Raw genomic sequence first — 25,236 nt, 5'->3', positions numbered from 1 at the left:
CGGCTGAGTTGGATGCGGAAACCGCCACACCGCTTTCAATGCGTGCCAGCGTTCTCTCCGCATTCCGCATTGCTGAGAGGAGCAGGCCTATGCGAGCAACTTTCCGCATTGGACGCAGAATCCGCCGTCCTGTTGTTAGAGCATGCGGCGGTTTCTCCGCGCCCCGACTGCGCGCCAGCTGCCATGTTAAACGCGGAATCAGCCGCCTCACCTTGAGCATTGGCGGCCTTTCCGCGTTTTCTCACACTCATACAGACGTACAACGTTTCCACCCAACTATCATCCAAACTTGTCTGTGGGACGATAAGTTGGGCATGCATACGTGTGGCAAACTTCAATGCTGGGAATACACGGTTCGCTTTGTAGCTGATTAGATGGTTCGATAGATAATTTCCGACATGTCCGATCTCCCTTTTGCTTCTTTTGCTGCTCGATTTCTGATAGATGTGAATGGAAAAAGATAAGAAAAACGAGCGGAAGATAAGAGAATTGACTGCAGAATCGAGCGGCAAAAATTGATCGAGAGCAGAAACACATGGCAGAAACGAACCGTGTATTCCCAGCATTAGACGAGGAACTGATAAAAAGACTCCAATAGCCAGATAAACTATCGTGAAGGTTGCTCACATGTGCACAAGTCTTATGAACGACTTGTTGTTTTTTGAATGCAGATATGGTGCATGCATGGTATTTAAATGAGTTGGTTGTTTAGTTGGTCAGCGCGTGTGTATGTACTGGTCTTGAAAACAACAAGTCGTGCAGCTTGTCATGTTGGGCAGTTGGTCATGCATTAACGCGGAACTGTAAATAGATTAAAAACAAACTGTTTCACTTACCTGGGGCTTCTGCAAGCCCCCAGCAGCCGCCCTGTCCCGCTGTCGCTCCTCCACGAACCTCCGTTCTCCCGCTGACTTGTAAGTCGAGGCCAGTGCAGCCCTGCCAAGCATATCCTTTCTACGCGTCCCCGTCTACAATTGCGCTATTGCAGATTGGTATGCGAAGAAAGGATACGCGTGGCCAGAGCTGCGCAGGCGCAGTGGCCCGGCAACAAAACCGAAAGTAGCTGGCGGCAGGAGAACGGAGGCTCATGGAGGATCGGCGCAGGACAGGACGACTGCTTGGGGCTTGCAGAAGCCCAAGTGAAACAGTTTGTTTTTAATTTATTTACAGATCCGCTTTAAGTTGCAAGTGTGTACGTACCTTTAGTGAATGACCAATATTAGTGAGATATCAATTGTTAACCCAATCTATACAAATCTGAAAGTGTAAATCTAACTTGAAGACAATATTAAAGTGACACTTCTTCATAAAAACATTACCAGGAGCTGGTGCAGCCTCAAACTTAAAAAAAAAAAAAAAAATAGATTTTGTAAGTCTGTAATTTACAATTAAGTTGATTCACAAAGCTTACTTATTTTTCACTTTAACTATAAGGAAAGCTAATGCATGCATAAGCAAATAAAGGGAGATAATTAATAAGTTAACTACTTGCCGACTGCTCCACGCTGATTGGCGTGAGCAGTGTGGCAGCCCCAGGACCGCTCCACGCCGATTGGCGTGAACGGCCGTTTATGGGGCTAGCAGGAGAGCAGGCATCTCCTGCTTGGAAAGTGATCGCCGCTCGGAGACTGTTCGCCGTCTATTAGGGTAGTACAGCACTGCGATCTAAGGCAGCGCTGTACTGGGACAGCCGTGTGAGACGGCTGTCCCCCTGGGACACCAGAGAGCGATCAGCTCTCATAGGCAGAAGGTTAAAAGATAATGAAAGAAATAGTAATTTTATTAAAAAAATAATAACAATAACATTTGTTTAAAAAAAACAAACCACTGGGGGAGCGATCAGACCCCACCAACAGAGAGCTCTGTTGGTGGGGAGAAAAAGGGGAGGGGGGAATCACTTGTGTGCTGAGCTGTTTGGCCCTGCAGCTTGGCCTTAAAGAAAACCTGAACTGAAAATTAAAAGTCAAAATAAACATACACAAGTCATACTTACCTTCCATGTAGTCTACTTCTCAGTGTCTTTCTCCTGTCCCGCGTCCTGTTTGTTCACTGTGATCAAGGGAATTTTCCGTCCTCCATTTTGAAAATGGCCATTACCCATAACAGCTTTCTGGTCAGCACACAGTTAAACTGTAACATTGCCCATTTGAGCCATAGGGAAATATGGAAATTTACCTGGTACATCAGTTTTCCTCTCAGCTATAACTGACAGCAACTGATGTTGCACTGCAGTGAGTGTGCGTTTTTAATCCGTTTTCAATGCGTTACAGCACATAGAAAAACGCAGGTAATTTTTTTTCTTTTAGTTTTAACTTTCTACATTGTTCCTCTGTTGCATTCTGGGACTGATTGCCTGCGTTAACGGATTAAAAACGCGCATAGTGTGCGTTTTACATTGACTAACATTGTAACGCATAAAGCTAGCGTCGGCCGAAAAACTGCGCCTGGGTGCAGTGTAACGCAACGCACAAAAAGGCTGCGTTATATGTGAAAGCTAAAATGAAAGTCTATGGACTTTCATTTCACCTTGGGTAACGCAAACTTTACCCTTTGCGTTGAAATGCAGAAAATCTGCCCTAATGTGAAAGAGCCCTTAGGGGGGTTTAACACTGCGGTCCTCAAGTGGTTAAACAGATAAAGAGAGATAAATCATGAATTAAGTCAGATAAGGAGAGATAAATCATGAGTTTAATCATATAAGGAGAGATAACTTGTGAGTTATTAGGTAAGGTGAGATAATTTAACAGAAAAGCTTTGTAAATCAAACCCAATGCCATTTATATTTTTATTATTAAACAAAAGAAACAAAAATAAAAGGGTAAAACATAAATATACAATTATTTTAAAATAATTCACATGGCATTGTGTAGAGAGAATGTACACAGAAAAAATAAGTCAACTACATACAAAAGGAAAAAAAAAAAAAAAAAAGACTATACATTCCCATTACATAAAATTCATACAGTATTCTGTAATGTGGAGAGAGTGTAACATTTTGCAAACATAATAAGATTTCAGCTATGAGTCTCCAAATAAGTATCCTACATTGCTTCTAAATCAAAGCAGCCCATTCAGGACCTGCGTCGTATCCAATGTGGTATCCTATAGTAACTTGTCTTCTGCATTATGTCATACGATATTTGTACTCCACAGCCTTTATCATACCCGGCATTGCATAACCCTCCTCAGCATTTACTGCATATAGCCACAAAAGGTTGTTTTTTTCAGTTAAAGTGGATCAGAAACCTTGCACAGGGCAGAAGGGTAACATAGAGAAATGTGGAAATGAACAGAGGCGCCAAAAGGATAAAAGTAGCTAATTTAACAAAAAACGGGGGAGGCAGTGGTGGACTTACCCCTTCCAAGCAGACACAAAAACAGGTTGAGATTATATCAACAAGCAAATGTATTTATATATACACTCCAAAGGGTCATGGCAACGCGTTTCGCAGGTGTGGCCATGCTTCATCAGGCAATAGGGGATGGGCATACAGCAACAAGTGTCTATGTCTATGTCCCAGCTGTGATAGAGAAATACACCCTTTATGTATTTAGAGAGTTTAGCCTGCCTACTTCTCCCTCATCTGTAACTAATCACAAGTTGTAATTTGATCCCTCAGCTGTGTCATCTGACTGCCACGGCAGAGACCTCATTTGTAAACACAGGATGTTAACAGTATCACTGCTTCCATGAAAGCAGGAAGTAGACAAACTGCAGATTTATTGCAGGATTTGTACCTGCTGTAACAAAGAAATGTTTTTCTTTAAAGATTATTATGCTGCTGCTTATCTTTTAGAGCAGAGAGGAAGTTCTGAGTTCAGGTCCGCTTTAATGTTTTTGGAGCTGTTAAGTAAACACCACAAATGGAGCAGTTTGCAACTGACTGAGATGACTGATGACGGAGCGTCACTCTAGCGGGAATGCGCGTGCATCGAGGCGCGCGATCCCCTGCAAAACCTCGCCCCAGGACTTGACGCCTTTCGGCGTTAGGCGGTCCTGGGGCTGCCACCCCTGACGCCTATCGGCGTTAGACGGTTGGGAAGGGGTTTTAAACCATCCCTGAGAACATACCTCACCACACCAACTTTGTACTATTACACAGCTAATGCATCCAGCAAAGGAGGAACAACCTCGAAAAATGGCAGCGCCTCCCCCTCCCCCACCATCAGAGCATGCACTCTGGCTCTATTCCAATCCTCCTTGCCTGACAGCTATCCATAATCCGACACTCCCAAGAATAACTATGAGATTGGTGAAAGCCATACCTCCTCTTCCCTGTTTTTCCTTCTAGTAGAGTGAAGGCCACAGTTGCTGTTAATGTGCTGCCAGGAAATGTATCAAAGCAACAGCCACAGGGTTTCCGGAGAGCAGTGAGTAATTCTGCCTCCCTTCCCCCCACTGAATGCTGCAGTTTTTCCCTGTCTCCTCCCCCCACCCACACTGAGCTGTGGCCACACTGACTGGAGCTCACATACTGAGTGTGATCACTGGCAGTTACCTCACTACACTGTCTTCTCTCCTTACACAGTCCCTGGCCTTGCTGCTGCTGGAGGGGGAGGGACATACAAGTCACTGGGATTGTGCTGCAGCTGGGAGGGGAGCTGTCGATTTGCAAAAACACCTCAGATTATGTAAAAATATTCCTTGTACTGCAGCAAATCCTTCCAGGAGAGGCATTAGCAAGGCCCCAGCAGCACAATTACAGGGCCTGTGTCTGCTCCTCAGTCCTCCTCTACCAGTGGATGGATTGCTGGTTAGTAGTAGTAACCCTTTCCTGGCATTACACCGGAAATACCACAACTCCACAGTGATAACCGATGCTGTGTGCTTTTTCTATTTCTGGAATTTCAATTTTCTTTTAATATTATAAAATGAGGACTGAGTACAGCAACAATAAGCAGGCAGTCCTTATAATTACTGTCCTATATTTCTAAAAATAAGAAAGGAGGTCCTAGGAAGTGAGGGAAAAAAACAATGAACAGGACACCCGTATTTTGTATGCCTAGTATCGGGAGACTAGACACCTAGAACACTGGGCATTCCCTGACTTCTAAACTCCACAACACCAAACACTGCGTCTAAAGGTGCATACACACGTCAGATTTTTCCAAACGACCGGTCCTTTGGACGTTTGAACTTCCAGTCGTTTGGACATCAAATCGGGCATGTGTACTTTCGGTCGTTCAGCTGATAAGACTGGATTTCAACGATCCACTTGGCGGATCGTTCAAATCCAGTCTTATCAGCTGAACGACTGACCGCACACACGCCCGATTTGACGTCCAAACGACCGGACGTTCAAATGTACAAACGACCAGTCGTTTGGAAAAATCCGACGTGTGTACGAGCCTTAACACTAATTTCTGCACACTTGTTGCCAACGGTAACTAAATTTACTGACAATCCGTAAAAAAGTAAACAAATCAGAGCTGCTGGTAAAGACTGTGATAACTTTATGATGTCAGTAAAAAAAAAAACCCTTTCTCTTCCCTTGTAGATTACAGCACTTATTGCTTAAGGGGCCCATACACTTACCGATTTTCCCGCCGATATACAGACAATTCGATCACTGTGATCGCATCGGCTGTGAAATCGTTGCGCAAACGCTGACCGAACGATCGATTTCCGTCCGAAATCGCTCGTTCCCGTTGATTTCCGTCGGTCCTGTCCAAACGGAAGACTTTGCTCGATCGCCGGCGGGTCGGGAGTGCGTCGATAGCGGCGTTCGAATGCCCGACGACCGACGCTAGCGGCAATACATTACCTGATCCGGCTGGCGCGAGTCCTGGCTGTCACCGCTGCTTCTTCTCCGCTGGGCTCCGAGTCCGGCAGGCTTCAATTCTTCCTGTCCCGGTAGGAAGTTAGTAGGGCGCCCTCTAAGACAGTAGGGGAAGCGAGGACACGGCAACGCAGGCGCAGTGGTTTTCAGACTTTAAAGTCTGAAATTCCAGAAGTGAACCGGAGGCGGGGCCGGAGCATCGGTGAGTGGCTGCGCGGGCACAGGATGTCTGCGGGGGACCATTAGAAGCCCCGGGTAAGTTCAACTCATTTTCCCCCAACCCCCTACAGTATCCCTTTAAAGCTACTTAGAAACTAGACTCTAAAAACATTGTTTCCATTATAAATCTGTTAAAACTAGGGCAATCCCAATTGACATTTGATCCAAAAATAAAATGCGACTTGATCAGGAATGCCCATCCAGTTATAAGGCACTACTAGTGGGTCAGTTGTGCATGTGGGGTTGATGTGGCTCTGTAAAATGTATAAGCTACAGGCTCACCATACACCAGCGGTTCTGGATGTGTGCCTGGCTTTCAGGCACATAAAGAGATGATTTGCATATTTGGGAGTGATGCATCATGGGGAACCACAATTGCTCACTTAAAGCTGAAATACTGCAAATACTTTCTGTTTTAAGAAGACAAAGTTATATTTAACTTTCCATGTATTAAAATACTAATTTTAGTAGTACCTGAAATAGACCTGGATTTTAATTCCCTTGCACCAAATGAAGGTTCTTTCTGGCGAAATGCCTGAAATAAGTTCAGTGGAACCTTGGTTTGTGAGTATAATCCAAAGCACTCATATCAAAGAGAATGTCCCCATAAGAACTGACGGAAACTCAGATGATTCGTTCCACAATCCAAAAACATTTAGGGCCCGTTTCCACTGGGGCTCTTTGTGCCCGATTTAATGTGCACACATGCAGCTCCGGGATCTCAGCCTATTGAAATCTAGTGAAAAATTCTGGACAAAACATCCAGAATTTCCAGAGCCGTGCATTCAGATGCGTAATGTGCTTAATCTTGGAAACGGATGGCCTTTATAGAAAAATATGCCATACAAAGTACTTCACTGTATAAAGTAAAAATTCCTACAGTAAAATGAACCTGTGCTTTACTTTCGAAAAGAATTGTGGCTGGTGGAAAGGAGAAGTCGAGGGTTATTGTGTAGACAGACTTTCACTTTATCTAGCAGAATTTTTGCAGTGTTTTGGTTAACCCCAAACTTTTTGTTTTGAGCATCTTTAACAAAGACAGTTGGTTTTGCCTACTTTTGATGATTTCACGGAAATTTGGCATTGTGCAGTCAAGACAAGACAAGACACAGAACATTTATATCACGCTTTTCTCCTGATGGACTCAAAGCGCCAGAGCTGCAGCCACCAGGACGCGCTCTATAGGCAGTAGCAGTGTTTAGGGAGACTTGCCTCAGGTCTCCTACTGAATAGGTGCTGGCTTACTGAACAGGCAGAGCCGAGATTCAAACCCAGGTCTCCTGTGTCAGAGGCAGAGCCCTTAACCATTACACCATCCAGCCACCAGTCCCTACACTCAGATTAAGTACATTCCTGCAGCGTCAAGGAAAGAAGAACCGTTGGCTCAGTTGTGATGACGTGACGCACGTATACGTTCTGTTCTTGTATATTAAAGAGCAACTGTAGTGAAAATTGCAATGAATAAAATTGCTTATATTTTTTACAATATTAATTAATAGATTATTTAGTTAGTTTTAGCCCAATGTAAAATCTTTCCTTTCCCTGATTTACATTCTGAAATGTATCACTGGTGGTAACATTTTTAGTCCTGTCAGGTGATCTGTGCAGAATGTTCATTTATTGTGCTTTGTAAAGCGCTGCGGAATATGTTGGCGCTATATAAATAAAAAATAATAATAATTTACTGAGAGTTCTATGGACAGAGGTAGATGCTGCTTGCTTGGCAGGTGGAAAAGCCGTTATTTCCCACAGTGCACCCAGGTTCACAGACAGGAAATTGTCAGGATCTTGGTCATGACATCACACTGTGGGAGGGATTTCACCACAATATCAGCCATACAGACCCCCCTGATCATCTATTTGATAAAAGGTAAAGATTTCTTGTGGGAAAGGGGGTATCAGCTACTGATTGGGATGAAGTTCAGTCCTTGGTTACAGTTCAAATCTTCTTCGAAAAAAGGCATACAGGATTTGAACATTTTGTGGCCTACCTCACCACACTGACTGCCTACTATTTCAGGGTTAATAAACCCAGCAGAGGAGGCACAACCCACAAAATGGCACCGCCTCCCCCTCCCCCACCATCTAAGCATGCACTGTGGCTCTATTCCAATCCTCTTTGCATGACAGCTTCTTCTAATCTGACACCCACATGAATACCCAAGAGATTGGTGAGAGCATCAGCCATACCTCTTTCCTAGGATGAAGGCCACAGTTGCAGACTGTTAATGTTCTCCCAGGGAACGTATCAAAGCAACAGCCACAGGGTTTCCGGAGAGCAGTGAGTAATACTGCCTCCCCTCCCCCCACTGAATCATGCAGTATTTTTCCCATCTCCGCCCCCACACACACTGAGCTGTTGCCACACTGCTTGGAGCTCACATACTGAGTGTGATCACTGTCAGTTACCTCACTACACTGTCTTCTCTCCATTATACAGTCCCTGGCCTTGCTGCTGCTCGTGGGGGAGGGACGCACATGTCACTGGGATTGTGCTGCAGCTGGGAGGGGAGCTGTAGATTTGCAAAAACACCTCATGAAAAAATATTCCTTGTACTGCAGCAAATCCTTCCAGTTGAGACATTAGCAAGGCCCCAGCAGCACAATTACAGGGCCTGTGTCTGCTCCTCAGTCCTCCTCTACCAGTGGATGGATTGCTGGTTAGTAGTAACCCTTTCCTGGCATTACACCGGAAATACACAGTTATAGATGATATTGTGTACTTCATTTAATTTTTGTTTTTAGTAATTTTAAAATATTATATAATAAGAAATTAGCACAACAATAGTTAACAATGCATACAAATAACATAATTATCATCCTATAATTATAAAAAAAAAAAGTCTTAACTCCACCAGAAATTTTCAGTAACCAGTGTTGCTTGCTAATGTTCGCCAGTCACTTTCACATGGAAAATGCTTTTTTCGATTTTGAGAAATTTTCACAAAAAATAGGCTTGTATTTTCACGAAAACGTGAAAATCTGTATTTTTACAGCAAAAAAATCATGAAAAGCGTGACAATGCAGAAAAACAATTTTTTTTACCATGACAATTTTTACTGCGAAAAATCAAGCCGTGAAAAATGCATAAAATAAACAAACGAATTTTTGCTCAAAAATTGAATTCAACATTATTTTAATGTGAAAAAGGTAATGGCATTTTCTCTCATCATTATCAGTCACCCTTTCCTGGCATTACACCGGAAATACCGCAACTGCACAGTTATAGATGATGCTGGGTGCTTTTTGTTTTTCCAGGATTTGTATTACAACTAATACAAAAAACATTCTTTTTGGACCATCTTTCGAGTTGTTGGAGGTCGCAAAGACAGGAAGTAATGAAGAAAAGAAAAAAAAATTGACAGGTGTTAAAAAAAAAAAAAAAAAAAAAAAAAACTCATGGAAACATTATATATATAATTCTATAATTACAGTATATATAGATAATACACACACAGTGGGGAAAAATATATTCTGAACAGGTCAACAAGTCAACGATTTTCTTAGTTAATCTATTTCTAAGGGGACTATTATAATATTAATAATTATGATTGACACGGAATTTGCACCAGAATAAAATAATCCACACATACAAAGAAATCGAAACGAATAAGTGAATTAATTACAAAATAAGTTAAACAATAGATTAAAAAAAACATAATAAAATAAAAGTGTAAAATAAAAAATAGACTATAAATTCTCTTTAAAATAAATAAAATAATAATTATACAAAAACACAAATCTATAAAACAAAAATGCAGGGAAAAAATAAACTATGAATTCCCTTTAAAAATAATTCACATGGCATTCAGTTATGTAGAAAGAGTATAACTTTCTGCAAACATGAAATATCGTCAGCTGTGGATCTATATTGCTACCAGAAATAACATAAAAAAGTACGGTATCTTCTGCATTATGTAATATTGTAGTTGTTTATCCCAGCTTTTATCATACCTGGCATCACACCTAACTCCTGTTATTCTGCATTTCTTGCTTGTAGCTTGTGACCTTTCACCTATACCCAATTCTATCTTTCATATTTATAGAACTGTACCACTAGAGCACGCAGAAAGACAGCTGAGAATATATATATATATATATATATATATATATATATATATATATATATAATAACCGGGTTCAGGCCCATGCACTTTATGTATCATAAAACTACTAATGCTGATTGACAAGGCAAGATGATTTTGGCCAGCCATTGGTCTCCTTTACAGCAATCCCATTATTATTACTTTATTATTATTATTTAGGAACTTCACAGGTAATTCTTGCAACATAGTGCCGCTGCATTTATCAATAAACTGTCAAACATCATTTTGGGCAGGCAATAAAGGATTAAATTGAACACTTAAAGTGTACCAGAGACGTTAAAAGATAAAATGTTCTGCCAGTCGCAGCCAGTCTGTGCAAGAGAAGCGCACCCTCTAGGTATCTCTCAGGCGGAGGGATACGTAGAGGGCGCACTTCTCTTACATCAGACTGGCTGCGACTGGCCGAAGTTACAGGAACCAGCACTAGAGCTGGAGAAGATGGCGGAGTGGGAGCGATCTGTGCGCATGGGGCTGGAGGAAGCCCCAGGTATGTATAACATTTTTATCTTTTACAGTCTATGGTTTCCTTGAACAACAACATTAAAAACTATAAACACTAAAACATTAAGCTCACTGAAAATATATTAAAACTAGTAAAAAGGCCCGCATGTTAAAAAACAGGCGCTAGGAAACAGCCGCTATCCCCCGCAATGCGCACACATACGCGTCCAGCTTGCTCGTTCCTCACCACTGTCTGAAGTATAAGCACACAGGGAGCTGCTTGCTTGGCAGTTGGAAAAAGCTGTTATTTCCCACAATGCAATGAGAGCCTCTGAACCACACACAGCAAACTGTCAGATCCGGTGTTGTGTCTGATTACGCTGCCTGTGGATTTGTGCTGCCCCGCATGCGCAGTAGGAGACTGTGCGGCCACATTTCCTATTTAATTATGCTGTTAGTGGTAAAATACTAAATATCTCCACTTCCTTACATCTTACACTCCTCAAATTTTCAGGGTAGGGAGGGGACCCCCCCGAACGACCTCTATGCCAAATTGCAGCCCCCGAGCCCCGCTGGTTCAGGAGATAGATTAGAGAAACCTATCCCGGGAACCAGTGGGGCTCGGGGGCTGCAATTTGGCATATAAATCGTTCGGGGGATCCTCTCCCTACCCTGAAAGTTTGAGGAGTGTAGGATGTAAGGAAGTTGAGTTATTTAGTATTTTACCACCAGCAGCATAATTAACTTCACACTGAGCATGCGTGCTACTCAGAAGGGAGCTTCCGGGCAGCGCAATCAGACATTACACCGGCCCTGTGTCCTAACTGCCCTGGCTGCGCACATGCTCAGTACAAAAAGCCAGGGACACACAACCATTCAGTTGATGACGCAGGGACACTTGCATTTTATTGTATAGGACTAGGTTACTCTAAATTTTTGATCAAACATATTTATCCTTGTATTGATCAAGTAATAGCGGGAATGTAGATGGGGCACCTCTGGGTCCTTGTTCCGTATTAAACACACAAAGCTAGGGAGGTGTCAGTGCTACTGACATTCAATCAGATGGCTGACAAAATCTAATCTAATCTAAGAGATAGTGCTGCATAGTGATCCAAGTGATGACTATCAGTGAGATCTAATCTGTAACTTTAACCCAGGATTGAACTTCATCTCAATCAGTAGCTGATACCCCCTTTCCCATGAGAAATCTATTCATTTTCTCAAATAGATCATCAGGGGGCTCTGTGTGGCTGATATTGTGATGAAAGCCCTCCCACAGTAGGTCCTGACAGTTTCCTGTCTGAGAGCCTTGATGCATTGTGGGAAATAATGTTTGTTTCCAACTGCCATGCAAGCAGTATCTCCCTTTGTGCATAGAACTCTCAGTAACGAACATTCCGTATAGATCACCTGGCAGAACTAAAGATGTCGCCGCCAGTGATAAATATCAGAATGTAAATCAGGGAGGAGAAATATTTTACAATGGGCAAATGCTGGCTAAAATAATCTATAAAAGATAATCAATTTTAATTAATATGTAATTAATATGTAATTTTCACTACAGATTCTCTTTAAAGTTTCTCTTTAAAGTGTCCATCTTTCTATCTCAAAAAGTTCGGAGGTATTCAGTGTGTATCAGGCTTTACTGCAATATTAACCATTTACCGGCATTCTAACATATTAAAACATGCTTTAGCCTGTTAATGGCAACATGATGTTTTAATACGTTGCGCGTTCCCGCCGCTGCTCCACACGTGTGCGCGCCGCTACTGCCGCCGTTTCCATCAGGAATCCGTGTTGAGCGATTGTATTAGAGGACCGAGCGGTCCTCTACCCAATCGCAATGCCTGGGGTGAATGGACATGACCGTGAACAGCGGCCACGTCCATTTATAAAACAGGAAGCCGTCACATTGTATTTAAATGTAGAAAAAAAAGTGAACACTTTCTATAACAAGAAAGTGTTCATGAGCGCCATCTTGTGGCCAAAAAGTAAAATTACACATACAGACACATACATACTTAGCCAATACTAATAAAATTAATAACTTGCATTACCAAGCCTCCCCCCCCCCCCCCATGAAAAAAAAATCAGTTAAAAAAAAACAACATAAATAGTTGCCTTAGGGACTCAGCTTTTTTAATCTATATTTTATGAAAGGAAATTACTTTTACTTTACTGCATAGGGGCTTGTAATTATGAACCGGACAAATGAAAAACAAAACAGAAAAATAACACTTATATTTCAAAATAATATATTTTCGCCATACATTGTCATAGGGACATAATTTAAACAGTTTAATAATCGTGACAGCTGGGCAAATAAAATGTGTCTGTTTTATCCACAGGAGAACGTTTCATTTTAAAACTATAGAGGCCAAAATCTGAGAAATAATGATTTTTTTCCATTATTTTCTTATTTTTCCCATTAAAACACATTTAAAATAAAATAATTCTTAGCAAAATGTACTACCCACAGAAAGCCTAATTGGTGGTGAAAAAAACGAGGTATAGATCATTTTCTTGCAATAAGTAGTAATAAAGTGATTAGGGAATAAAAGGGAGGAGCACTGACAGGTGAAAATTGCTCTGGTCCGTTAGGGTAAAAACCCTTGGGGGTGAATTGGTTAAAGAACCACTGTGTCCTGCTCACAAAGCATTACCCAGTGCACCTGGAGAAGTGGTGAAAAATGAAACTTTTTTTAAAATAATTTCATAAGATTCCAATTTAAAATTATGCATTTCAACAATATTTACATTTGTAATATTAAATTAAAAAAATCCCCTTTAAAAGTAAACCATATCACATTCAGTAATGTGGGGTGAGTATAAGCAAAATACCTTTTTTTCCAGTTAAGCTTCAATTTTAGCTTCCTTGTACCAAATCAAGGTTCTGTTCCAATGGTCCAACAGTGCCTAAAATACAAATTACATTTAGAACTGTAGAAATTGGCACTGCAATACAAGATGAAACATAATTACTGAAATTCTAAACATATAAATATAGGGCAGGAAATGCTGACCATAAAAATAAAAATGTTACAGTGAGGGAAACCACTCAACACCTTAATCAAGAGTATGAATATGAAGATGCTCAAAGACAGTCATCTCAGCCAGTTGCTAATTGCATCATAATTCATGGTTCTTGTTTTGCAGCTTAGAAATCAATAGAAATGCTCACACAAAGAAGACATCTGCAGCATCTAGACTCGCCCCTCCACTGGATAAACTTCACGGATTGCCAGGGATATCTGTTTTTAAATGAACCTCACCATACAGGAGGTTTGTAATGTAGTGTGCCATTGGGGGGTGGGGGTTGGGGTTAGCCTCGCTATTTACGGGGTGCCATTCCTCTGGCCTCCGGCCCATACAGGATGCGCCATATTCTCCAGGACTGACCGGCACTGAACCCCATTTTGTAATACAGGGCCCTGTCTCTTTCGTTATCTTTGTACTCGCTTCCACGAACTACATTTCCTAGTGTGCACAAGAGACAGTAATTACAAACAGTGCCGGGTGTCCTGGAGAGGAGGGTACATCCCATACAGGCCTGGTGCCAGAGAAGCAGCACCTTGTAGGTGAGTAGAGAGCCCCCCATGGCACACTGTACTGTGAACCTCTGGGGAGGGTTATTTAAAAAACTATCTCTGGTGCTCAGTTCTCTTTAAATATTTACTCAACCTCCATTTTATGGTTCCCACGTTAAGCAGATGTCTGGGGCTGAAGGAAACTTGATCATCCAATGAAACTCTCAAAAGTATGGGGTTACAACTACTTCAATTAAAAATTATGTGAAATAAATTCTCGAGATAGCAGAACAGAATTGGTGTGGAACCTCTCATAAAATTACTTCTGCCTGATGGGGTCTGCTGGCACCCACTGAACTCTGCATGAAGCTGTGCCAGATTGGAGCAGTTCTGTCTTTTTCGTTTTGAAAGGTTTAAAGATGACCATGGACTTTAAGGTAAAATCATCTGACTTCACATAAATTGGTGACATTCTGATATCTTTGGGAAACACTATACCCCCTCGTACACCCAATCTGTGGGCATAGGCGGCGCACACTAAGTGATTTTTCCTATGTTTTTGCCAACAGCCGTAGATTTGAGCAACGAGCGATAGTTTCCGTGATCTTATGATGTGGGTACAGGTGCGCGATAACACAAACGAAGTTTGGCAACGTAGGATGACAACGACCGTCATGACGACCATCATCGGATCTTTAAGATCCCGATGACTCCTGCGCAAAGCATCTCGATCCCTTGAACTCTCATTCGTGCCCGTTATGTGCCGTCTTGTGACGCCGTGTTTACCCGCGGACAGGAAGATGGATCGGGAACGCTCGTCATTGAGGGTTGGCTCTGGGATCCATCTTCCTAAGTCGTAAGGTGAATAATCAGCTTTAGGTTTCTAAATCGTCTCTGGTTGCTGCTGGTTACCACAAGTAAAAGTGTAACTGACCAATGCCTGAGCCTGCCCCGCCTTCATGCCCAAAACTATAAACATGCTTGCCTGGGTAATAAAACTATGATCATAAATATCTGCTGATGTCTGGATGTGACTGCCCATCCAACTATAATACTGTATAATGTCTTAGGCCATTCTGAATCAGACTTGAGAAAGGGCCTATTTCCACTACAGATTCTGGAGGCAGAAAACTGACTCCAATGATTGCCTATGGGAAATCTGCATCAGAAAAATCGTGTTTAGTGGAAACAGGCCCATAGGCTTCTGTGAACATTTCTGTGGCCTACCTCACCAGAATGACTGTTAACTATTACACAGCAAAGGAGGCACAGCCTATAAACTAGCACCGCCTCCCCCTCCCCCACCATCAGTGCATGCACTCTGGCTCTGTCCCAATCCTTCTTCCCCGACAGCTTTCCCTAATCCAACATCCCTATTAATATCCAAGAGATTGGTGAAAGCCTCAGCCATACCTCCTCTTCTCTTCTTCTGTTTCCGGCAGGGCGCAGGCCACAGTTGCTCAATGTTAATGTGCTGCCAGGAAATGTATCAAAGCAACAGCCACAGGGTTTCCAGGGAGCAGTGAGTAATACTGCCTCCCCTCCCCCCACTGAGTGATGCAGTATTTTCCTGTCTCCTCCCACCACACACTGAGCTGTGGCCACACTGACTGGAGCTCAAATACTGAGTGTGATCACTGACAGTTGCCTCACTACACTCTCTTCTCTCCATAACACAGTCCCTGACCTTGCTGCTGCTGCTGCTGGTGGGGGAGGGACGTGCAAGTCACTGGGATTGTGCTGCAGCTGGGAGGGGAGCTGTCGATTTGCAAAAACACCTCAGCTTATGTAAAAATATTCCTTGTACTGCAGCAAATCCTTCCAGGGGAGACATTAGCAAGGCCCCAGCAGCACAATTACAGGGCCTGTGTCTGCTCCTCAGTCCTCCTCTACCAGTGGATGGATTGCTGGTTAGTAATAGTAACCCTTTCCTGGCTTTACATTGCAAGTACAAGACTGCACAGTTATAACCGATTCTGTGTGCTTTTTGTTTTTTTAGAGTTTAAATTCTTTTTTAATATTATAAAATAAGGACAGAGCACAACAGTAAACAGGTGTAAATGAAATCATTTGTAAAGTTTGTTTCAGGTGACAAACTTTTAAAGTAAGTACTTTAAAGTGAACCTCCAGACTAAAAATCGACTCAGCAGCACTGAAAAGACTTGGGGCCTGATTCACAAAGCGGTGATAACTCAGTTATCACGCCTAAAAGACTTTAGGCATGATAACCTTTGCACCACACTGGTGAAAAGCCAGTTTAGGTGTGATAAGTTTAGGCGTGATAAGTTTAGGTGTGATAAGTTTAGGCATGCTAAGTTTAGACAAGTGTAGATAGCATGCAAAGTCCCGCACGCAAAGCAGCGCCATTAAACTCTATGCGATGTGCACCAGACTTTGCTAGCGCAAAACTTTTGATCAGCTGTGCACTGCGGTGCTAACGCAGTTGGTGCTTAAACTTATCATGCCTAAACTTATCACACCTAAACTTATCATGCCTAAACTTATCACACCTAAACTTATCACACCTAAACTTATCATGCCTAAACTGAGTTTAGGCGTGATAAAGGGCTTTTCACCAGGGTGCTAACTGTTAGCACCGCTTTGTGAATCAGGCCCATGGTGTTTCTTTAACAGTTTCACAGCATCAGAACTTTGTTTCTCTTATACAAGCCTCGTTTTTAGCTGCACAGAAGAAAACTGCGCGGGCAGTTTTCTCTTTATGCTGTGCAAAGCATGATGGGATTTCTAAGGTTGTTGTTCTCGTTCTGCTGTTTTTTTCCTTTTTTTTTTTTTTACATTATGAATTTGACATTTGAAGCCTAGTGTGTGCAGCTGGGAGGGGTTATCAGGACACAGGACAGTTGGAACTGTGTCTCATGCTCCCTGTCACCTCCTTTCAACCAAAAAGATGGCTGCCCCCATGACAAAGATGGCAGCCCCCATGAATCACAAACATTTGCCTGTTCTTTTAAAACAGGGTGGGTAAAATATTATATTACCTATCTATTCTAATTAACATAACTAATGTAACTTAATAACAGTATGTTTGTTTAGGCTGAAGTTCCCCTTTAAGCTAAAGACCAGAAACCAGAGTCTGAAAGCATTGAATCTAATGAAAACCTGCTAAAATAGGGCAAGTGTTGACGTTTGATCAAAATTTGAAATGAGGATTATTGCCCGGCCTTTATCAGGGGCTTGTAGGTCAGTTGTACATGTCTGACAGTCCCACAGCCTTCTACTGTGCCAAGAGACACTAAGTTAGTGGTTAGTTGGTGGTGGTTTTACAACTGATACATGATTATAATTCTTCTGATATTGAATATCGAATGTTCCATGGCAGTAATCAGGGAGATATAAATTGTTTACCTGATCTATAAAAATGTAAAAGCATATTTAAAGTGTAACTGTCGGGCATAAAATCAAGAATCAATTCTTGATTTTTATCTGATAAACAAGTAATAAGGATGCACACCAGGTAATTCAAAAGTTCAAATCACTATTACTTTTCTTGTTGATAAAATTCCCCAGTTTACCTAAATCTTGTTTGGTACATCTGCCACACAAAGAAAGTTGCAGGGCATGCTGGGTTGTCCTTCTTCTCTACTTCCCCTCAGACTTAACTAATGCAGCCTGATTGGCTGAAGCCTCTTTCCCTACTGTTTGGCCCTCCCACACCTCTGTTCCTCTCTGATTGGCCAATATTTCTCATGCTGAGACAATGCACTTTCTATAGTGGAGGGCGGGCAATACATACACAATCAGGCAGAGGAGAGTAAGGAAGGAAATGACATCAGGATTGGCTTCAAAATAGCCACAGTTAAAATTGGAAATGCTAAAAAGGATTTTCTCTTTTTTCACTCCAGAAAAATCACTAAAATCAAAACCTGGAGCTGACAGCTCCTCTTTCAGGCCTTACTGCAGTATTTAGATAAAACAAAACATTAGCAGTTACAGGTGGAGCACCCAAAAAAATGCCTCCAATTTTAAAGAAAATAAGTTATATCTGTAACGTTAAAGCAAACCGCAAGCAAAAAAAACCAACGACTTAAGAGATAATGTATTGTATGTGTAGTACACCTAGTAAAAAAACCTTCAGTTCTTATCAATGCAAAAGAGCTTCTATGAGCCCTTTCAACTCACTGGGTGGAATACAGTCCTGTTTTCTGAAGCACTTAAACAGGCAAGAAACAGTGAGAAGCAGCTTGAGATAAGGTTTTACTGCAGGGAAGTTCAAAGGGTCATTACATCTGCTTTGCTTTATATGCAGAGTGTGATTTTAAAACTGCAAATATGACAGAATTATGCAATGTTATAAAAAAAAAAAACTATGAGACTGAAAATACAAATAAGACACTATTTTCTTTGTTCAATTTGTTGTTCATGCTACAAATACAATTCATTATATCATTTTTTTCCGCTTCAGGTATGCTTTAACACAATATAATGTAAAAAATAATAATTATACACTAAATTTAAAATAACTCCCATTCAGAACCGTTGGTGTATACCAGGCATGAGCAAACTTTGCCCTTCAGCTGTTGAGGAACTACAATTCCCAGAATGCATTGCAGGAGTCTGACAGCCACAGTCAAGACTCATAAAGGCAAATGCATTGTGGGATTTGTAGTTCCTTAACAGCTGGAGGGCCAAGTTTGCCCATGCCTGGTGTATACAGTAATGAGCCTATAGCTTACACATTTTACAGAGCCACATCTATGATTTGCACACTTGCTCACTTAAAGAGAAACTCCAACCAAGAATTGAACTTTATCCCAATCAGTAGCTGATACCCCCTTTTACATGAGAAATAGAATGATTTTCACAAACAGACCATCAGGGGGCGCTGTGTGACTGATTTTGTGCTGAAACCACTCCCACTAGAGGCTCTGAATACCGCGGTACTCCTGGCAACTGTAACAATGTTCACACACAGGAAATGGCTGTTTACAACTGTCTAACAGCCAGAACAGCTAGAAACAGATACATAACATGCCCACAGTAACAATGTCACCATGTAATAAATGTCAGAATGTGAATCTGGGAGAGGAAAGATTTTACAATGGGCAAACACTGACTAAATCATTTATACATAATTATGGTAAAAATGAAGCACTTTTTTTATTACATTATTTTCACTGGAGTTCCTCTTTAAAGCTGAATTATAATAATAATAATCCAAACACTTCTATAGGCTTTTCTCCTGTCGGACTCAAAGCGCTCAAGAGCTGCAGCCACTGGGACGCGCTCAGGAGGCCACCCTGCAGTGTTAGGGAGTCTTGCCTTGAACTCCTTACTGAGTAGGTACTGAGTGACCCTAGCCAGGATTCAAACCCTTCTCTCCCATGTCAAAGGCAGTGCCCTTGACCAGTACACTATCCAGCTACTGCAAATATCTTCTCTTTCAAGATGGCAAAATAGTATTTTAAATTAATTTCATGGGTAGTAAAATACTCTTTCTTAGGTTAAATCTACATTTGTAACTTCCTTGCACCAAATGAAGGTTCAGTCTGATGGAATGCCTTAAATACATATTTCACTCAAGATTGTAGAAAATGTTACTGAACAAACTAAAATGTAATCACTCAGTCTTTAAAATATAAGTACGGTACATGATATATTGGCCATCGCTACAAAATAGTATTATTAATGATTGATATAGGGCCATCATATTCCGTGGCGCTGTGCAATGGAATAATTTCGGCTCTAGGCCATAACAAAGGCTGCCACTCAGCACCACGGTAACGAGGCCGTAAAGTGCGAAGATACATGAAAACTGTAGGCACAGTCAGCCGCAAATTGCATTATCCATGGTGCTTATTTGATTCTTCAGATAACATTAAGGCCGCTCACACACAACTCTGACCATCAGAGAAGACATTTTTAGGCTGATATTTCAAGACGTTTCCCTTAAGAAGACATGAATGGATTGGGAACATGGAAATTGAGCTACTGAACCATTTTGGTGAAGAATACTCGACCACATAGATTTGGAATTATATGAAATAAATTCCTCAGCAAGTAGACCTGAATTCGTATTATTACACTCAGGTTGCAGACAATCCAACAGCGGGTGCCGACAAAGCTCCTGGAGCTCGGCTGGGATGGTGTGGATGCCATCTGATTATTCTTTCACCTGGCACTCTCTCAGGAAGTGCATGCATGACACGCCCCTTCCTCTTCTGTTTGTGATGGGGTGGAGTCACAGCACTGACATAAAAACCTGAGTTATTTAAACCCTGGCCATACACCTTCCAGTGCTGTTTCATCTCTGTAGCAGCTACAGCATTTTCCAAGTGGTCAGTTTGCCAGTCAGCCACATCTCTGTGCTAGTCAGTCTGTATTCACTTTGACAGTCAGTCACCTGTCAGTCAGTTGCACCTGCCACTCCTTTCTGCCAGTCCATGCTTTTAGGACTTCCAGCAAGTCTATTCTTCCAATTCATGCCAGTCTAGCCTGCCAGTTCATGGCTAATCCATCCTTCTAGTACCATATGACTGGGGCAAAGAAAATATGGAAAAATGATAGAAAACCTATTGTAACATCCGCAGTTATGGCGGCTGGGGACACGCAGGGTGTTTCCGCAGCCGCCTCGCCTTCCTGGTCAGGGACTTCACCCGTGCCTCTGGCGTCTAGTACGCCGAGGACGGGTCTGTCGTTTGCACATAGAGCTGCTTTATCGCGCAAGCGCGCGCGGAGACAGGACCTTTATGAGGGGAGGAGGCGCGTCAGCTAACTGGCCGGTCGGCTGACGTCAGAGGAGACTCACGGCCCACCGGATTGGCTGATTGTTGTGGGCATGGTCGTGGGGTCTCCTCTGCGTCATAAGCCTTCACTGTTCACTCGCAACTTGTCTGCTGTTGCGAATAGTTATGTGCTAGCGCTCAGACCTTAGATAGTATCCGGTGTATTTTGATCTGGGAGGAAACCAGGGATTTCACACAAGACTAGGATATTGTTATACTATTGATTAATATTTTGTGTATGACTCTTGCTACCCTCTGACTCTGCTCTTTGATTACCGTTCCTGTACTTCTGCCTATCTGACTCTGTTACTGAACCCTGCCTGGTATCTTACTATTCTCTAGCCTGTCGATTCTGTACTGTGCCTGCCCGCTCGTTACGGATTATTGCCTGTCTGACCTCTCTACTCATCAGTGAGCCCTTGTCACTGGTGAGGTGCTCTTCTGACAGTACCCACCAGCTCCTCTGGTGAGGTAAAGCCAAACTGTCAGTTATTGTGTACTGATAGTACCCACCAGCTCCTCTGGTGAGGTGAAGCCAAAGTATCAGTTATTGTGTTGATAGTACCCACCAGCTCCTCTGGTGAGGTTAAGCCAAAGTATCAGTTATTGTGTTCTAATAGTACCCACCAGCTCCTCTGGTGAGGTTAAGCCAAACTAATCAGTTACTGTGTTCTAATAGTGCCCACTGGCTCCTCTGGTGAGGTTTAGCCAAACTAATCAGTTACTGTGTTCGAATATCAGAGGCGTAGCTAGGGCCTTCAGCGCCCGGGGGCAAAGACAGTTTTTGTGCCCCCCCATGGTAAACGTGTCGCCGTGCAAAAAATGGGCATGGTCATGCAGCAGAAAGTGACCATAGTCATGGGTGGAGCCAAATGCACTGGAAGTTAGCAGTGGTGTAATGAGACCTGCCAAGCAAATCGTTGGATTAAGATCCCTTTCCTTTAAACCATAAAATATCCCAAAGCACTGCAGAAGAGGCCACCACTATATAAATACATAATAATATGGCAGGACATTAGACTATGACTATGGTAGGATTCGATTGTGAGCTCCTCTGAGGACAGTCAGCAACATAACTATGTACCCTGTAAAGTGCTGCAGAAGATGTCACTGCTATATAAATACATAATAATAAGATGGTAAGACATAAGACTATGACTATGGTAGGATTAGATTGTCACCTCCTCTGAGGATAGTCAGTGACATGATTATGTCCTCTGTAAAATGCTGCAGAAAATGTCACTGCTATATGAATACATAATAAGATGGTAGGACATAAGACTATGACTATGGTAGGATTAGATTGTCACCTCCTCTGAGGATAGTCAGTGACATGATTATGTCCTCTGTAAAATGCTGCAGAAAATGTCACTGCTATATGAATACATAATAAGATGGTAGGACATAAGACTATGACTATGGTAGGATTAGATTGTGACCTCCCCCGAGGACAGTCAGTGACATGACTATGTCCTCTGTAAGATGCTGCAGAAAATGTCACTGCTATATAAATACATAATAATAGGATGGTCGGACATTACACTATGACTGTGGTAGGATTAGAGTGTGAGCTCCTCTATGGACAGTCAGGGACAGGACTATGTACTCTGTAAAGTGCTGCAGAAGATGTCAGTGCTATATAAATACATAATAATAATATGGTAGGACATTAGACTATGACTATGGTCGGATTAGATTGTGAGCTCCTCTGAGGACAGTCAGTGACATGACTATGTACTCTGTAATGTGCTGCAGAAGATGTCAGTGCTGTATAAATACATAATAATATGGTAGGACATTACACTATGACTATGGTAGGATTAGATTGTGAGCTCCTCTGAGGACAGTCAGTGACATGACTATGTACTCTGTAATGTGCTGCAGAAAATGTCACTGCTATATGAATACATAATAATAGGATGGTAAGACATTAAACTATGACTATTGTCGGATTAGATTGTGAGCTCCTCTGAGGACAGTCAGTAACATGACTATCTACTCTGTAAAGGGCTGAAGAAGATGTCACTGCTATATAAATACATAATAATAATAGGATGGTAGACATTAGACTATGACTATAGTAGGATTAGATTGTGAGCTCCTCTGAGGACAGCCACTGCTGCAGAGCAACATTGGCAAAGCACATATTATTGTATTTTATTAAGCATCTCAATTATCCTGCACGACCTCCCCCCCATACTGTCTATGTAATCGCACTCCCATCCATGTCATGATTTATGGTGGATGCACCATTTTCCCTGAGGGAGGGACACCAAGCGGATGAGCTTTTTACATTTTGTTTTACCCAACACAAGGCTACTATACCTGTCGCTAGGTTTGCGAGAGAAAATAACGGCTTTGGGGCATGGCCTGGGGTGTGGCTTAAACGTGGGAGGGGTTTGTTAGGGCCCTCTTTCAAAAATAGCACGAAGAAAATGGAAAATTGAAATTTACAGAATTAAAAGCAAATGTTAAATTAAAACACTGGTAAGGAAAAATGCCCCTGGTTGATATTTACTTAAAAAAGGGGAAGCCTCTGAATCCTAATGAGGCTTCCTCCATCCTCCACAGCCAGCCTGATATTGCGCTGGGACCCTGTTGCCACTGCGTGCAGTAGCAGCTTTCCACTTGGGCTCCGGCAAAAATAGCTGAGCCCGATCAGGTGTGCACCAGGCGCCTTTACAGTAGATCAGACCCAATCAGGCTTGCCTATTTACTCCAGGCTTGGCTATTTTACCACGCGGCAATTTCTGCCGGAGCCTGAGCAGGAAGCCGCTAGTGCGCATGCGCACATGCCAACAAGAAGATCTTGGGGGAGGGGATTCCCAGCGCTTGATGCCCTTTATTGCGGAGGATGGGGGAAGCTTCTTTAATATCCAGAGGCTTTCCCCTCCTAAGGCGAGTTCCCACTAGGGGCACCTTTTTCCTACAGGTACACTTTAAAGGTGACCATTAATGATACAATTCCATGACCGATAGATAATTTTTAATCACTGTGGTATTCCATCGGATGCAATTGGTCCTGCCCATTAGTGGTAGCAAAGTCGATCAGATTAACGGAATCAAAGTTTTTAAGATCAGCCCCATCAAATTGGCTAGCAGTAATTTTGCTGTTAATGGGTATGGCTGATAGTTTCTACCTGATTACTGCGGGAACGATCGGCCGTATCATTAATGGGCACCTTAAGAGTCTGAAATGGAGGATGGGCCTGATAGAGGATTGGGGGGAGAACGAGAGAGAGGGGAAGAGAGAAGCGAGAGGGCAAGAGAGAGAGGGGGATAAAGAGAAACAGGAGGAGACGAGGGGGGGAGAGAAGGGAGAAAGGGGGGAAAGAGAGAGAGGAGGATAAAGAGAGAGGGGGGTGAGAGAAAGAGATGAGGGGGAGAGAAGAGAGAGGAGGATAAAGAAGAGATAGAGAGAGGGGTGAGAGAGAAAGAGATGAAGGGGAGGAGGATAGAGAGAGGGGGGCAAGAGAGAGAGAGGAGAAAGAAGAGAGAGGGGGGAGAGAAAGAGAGAGGGGACAAGAGAGAGAGGAGGAGAGAGGAAGAGTAGGAGATAATAAAGAGAGAGAGGAGAGGGGGGGGGGAGAGAAGAAAGACTGGAAGAGGGGGGCAAGAGAGAAAGAGAGAGGGGGAAAGAGAGCAGGTGAGAGAGAGAGAGAGGAGGGAGAGAGAGAGGGGGAAGAGAGACACACACACACACATATGTGTGAGACTGTGTCCACTCTGCTACCTGCTTCCACACAGCAATTCAGCTCTGGATGCCTCTCTGTTCTCGACACATGACACTGCTGGCTGCTGCCTCGGGGGCTGGTCTGTGTCAACGCTGTTTTTCACTGTGTGCACACAGCACACAGGGTAAGCAGAAATGATGGCAGACTGGTCCTCTACTCTCTACACATTCCACTTCAAACAGAAGCAGCACATTAATCACATGCTGGCTGTGAAGATCGCAGGTCTCTGCATTCTCCCTTCCTGGCTATCCAGCGCAGGGATACATACAGCTGACAGGCAATACAGCCTTTCAAATCTCCCTCCTACCTCAGTCCCCACCAGCCTGCGCTCGTACACAAACAGCCAGGAGGCGGGGCAACACTCTCTCCTGATTGGCTTAAATTGTCCCCCCAAGCTGCCAATCTAGGAAGAGAGGCAGGGGTATTGGAGTCGGCGGCTCTGCAGGGAAATTTACCGGTAAAAATATACAGGCACCGCCTTTGTGTAAGTTTTACCGGCTGGGGGGCAACAGCTTGGTGGCATCCCTACCCGTTGGGCTTAGCTGGTTCTGCTGTACTTTGTCAGTCTCCACCGCTCTCCACAGTCGCACTTCTTGCCTCAGTGCCTCGGCTCCTCCTCTTCATCTCTGATTGGCTGCCACCGCCGCTGGCTCTGCCTGCGTTCCACTCATGGATATTTTGCA

General features: G+C 42.8%; 1 protein-coding gene across 13 annotated transcripts in view; it reads right to left on the bottom strand.

The window, feature by feature from the left end:
* The window catches only part of CCDC71 (coiled-coil domain containing 71), a 161,088-nt gene that overhangs the window by 63,026 nt on the left and 72,826 nt on the right, over positions 1-25,236 (bottom strand). For 5 of the 13 annotated variants that reach the window (XM_068252627.1, XM_068252623.1, XM_068252624.1 and 2 more), the window contains exon 3: positions 13,391-13,465. Coding sequence is in view for 3 of the 13 variants with exons in the window: in XM_068252621.1 (XP_068108722.1) it covers positions 10,680-10,714 (35 nt within the window). In the remaining 10 variants the exon portion in view is untranslated. The other 8 variants (XM_068252633.1, XM_068252620.1, XM_068252630.1 and 5 more) reach the window with 7 other exon arrangements.

This window comes from Hyperolius riggenbachi, chromosome 9 (assembly GCF_040937935.1).
Source record: "Hyperolius riggenbachi isolate aHypRig1 chromosome 9, aHypRig1.pri, whole genome shotgun sequence".
In the NCBI taxonomy this organism is placed as follows: Eukaryota; Metazoa; Chordata; class Amphibia; order Anura; family Hyperoliidae; genus Hyperolius; species Hyperolius riggenbachi.
Note: the sequence above shows the minus strand (reverse complement) of the source record. Positions and strands in the feature narration are given on the sequence as shown.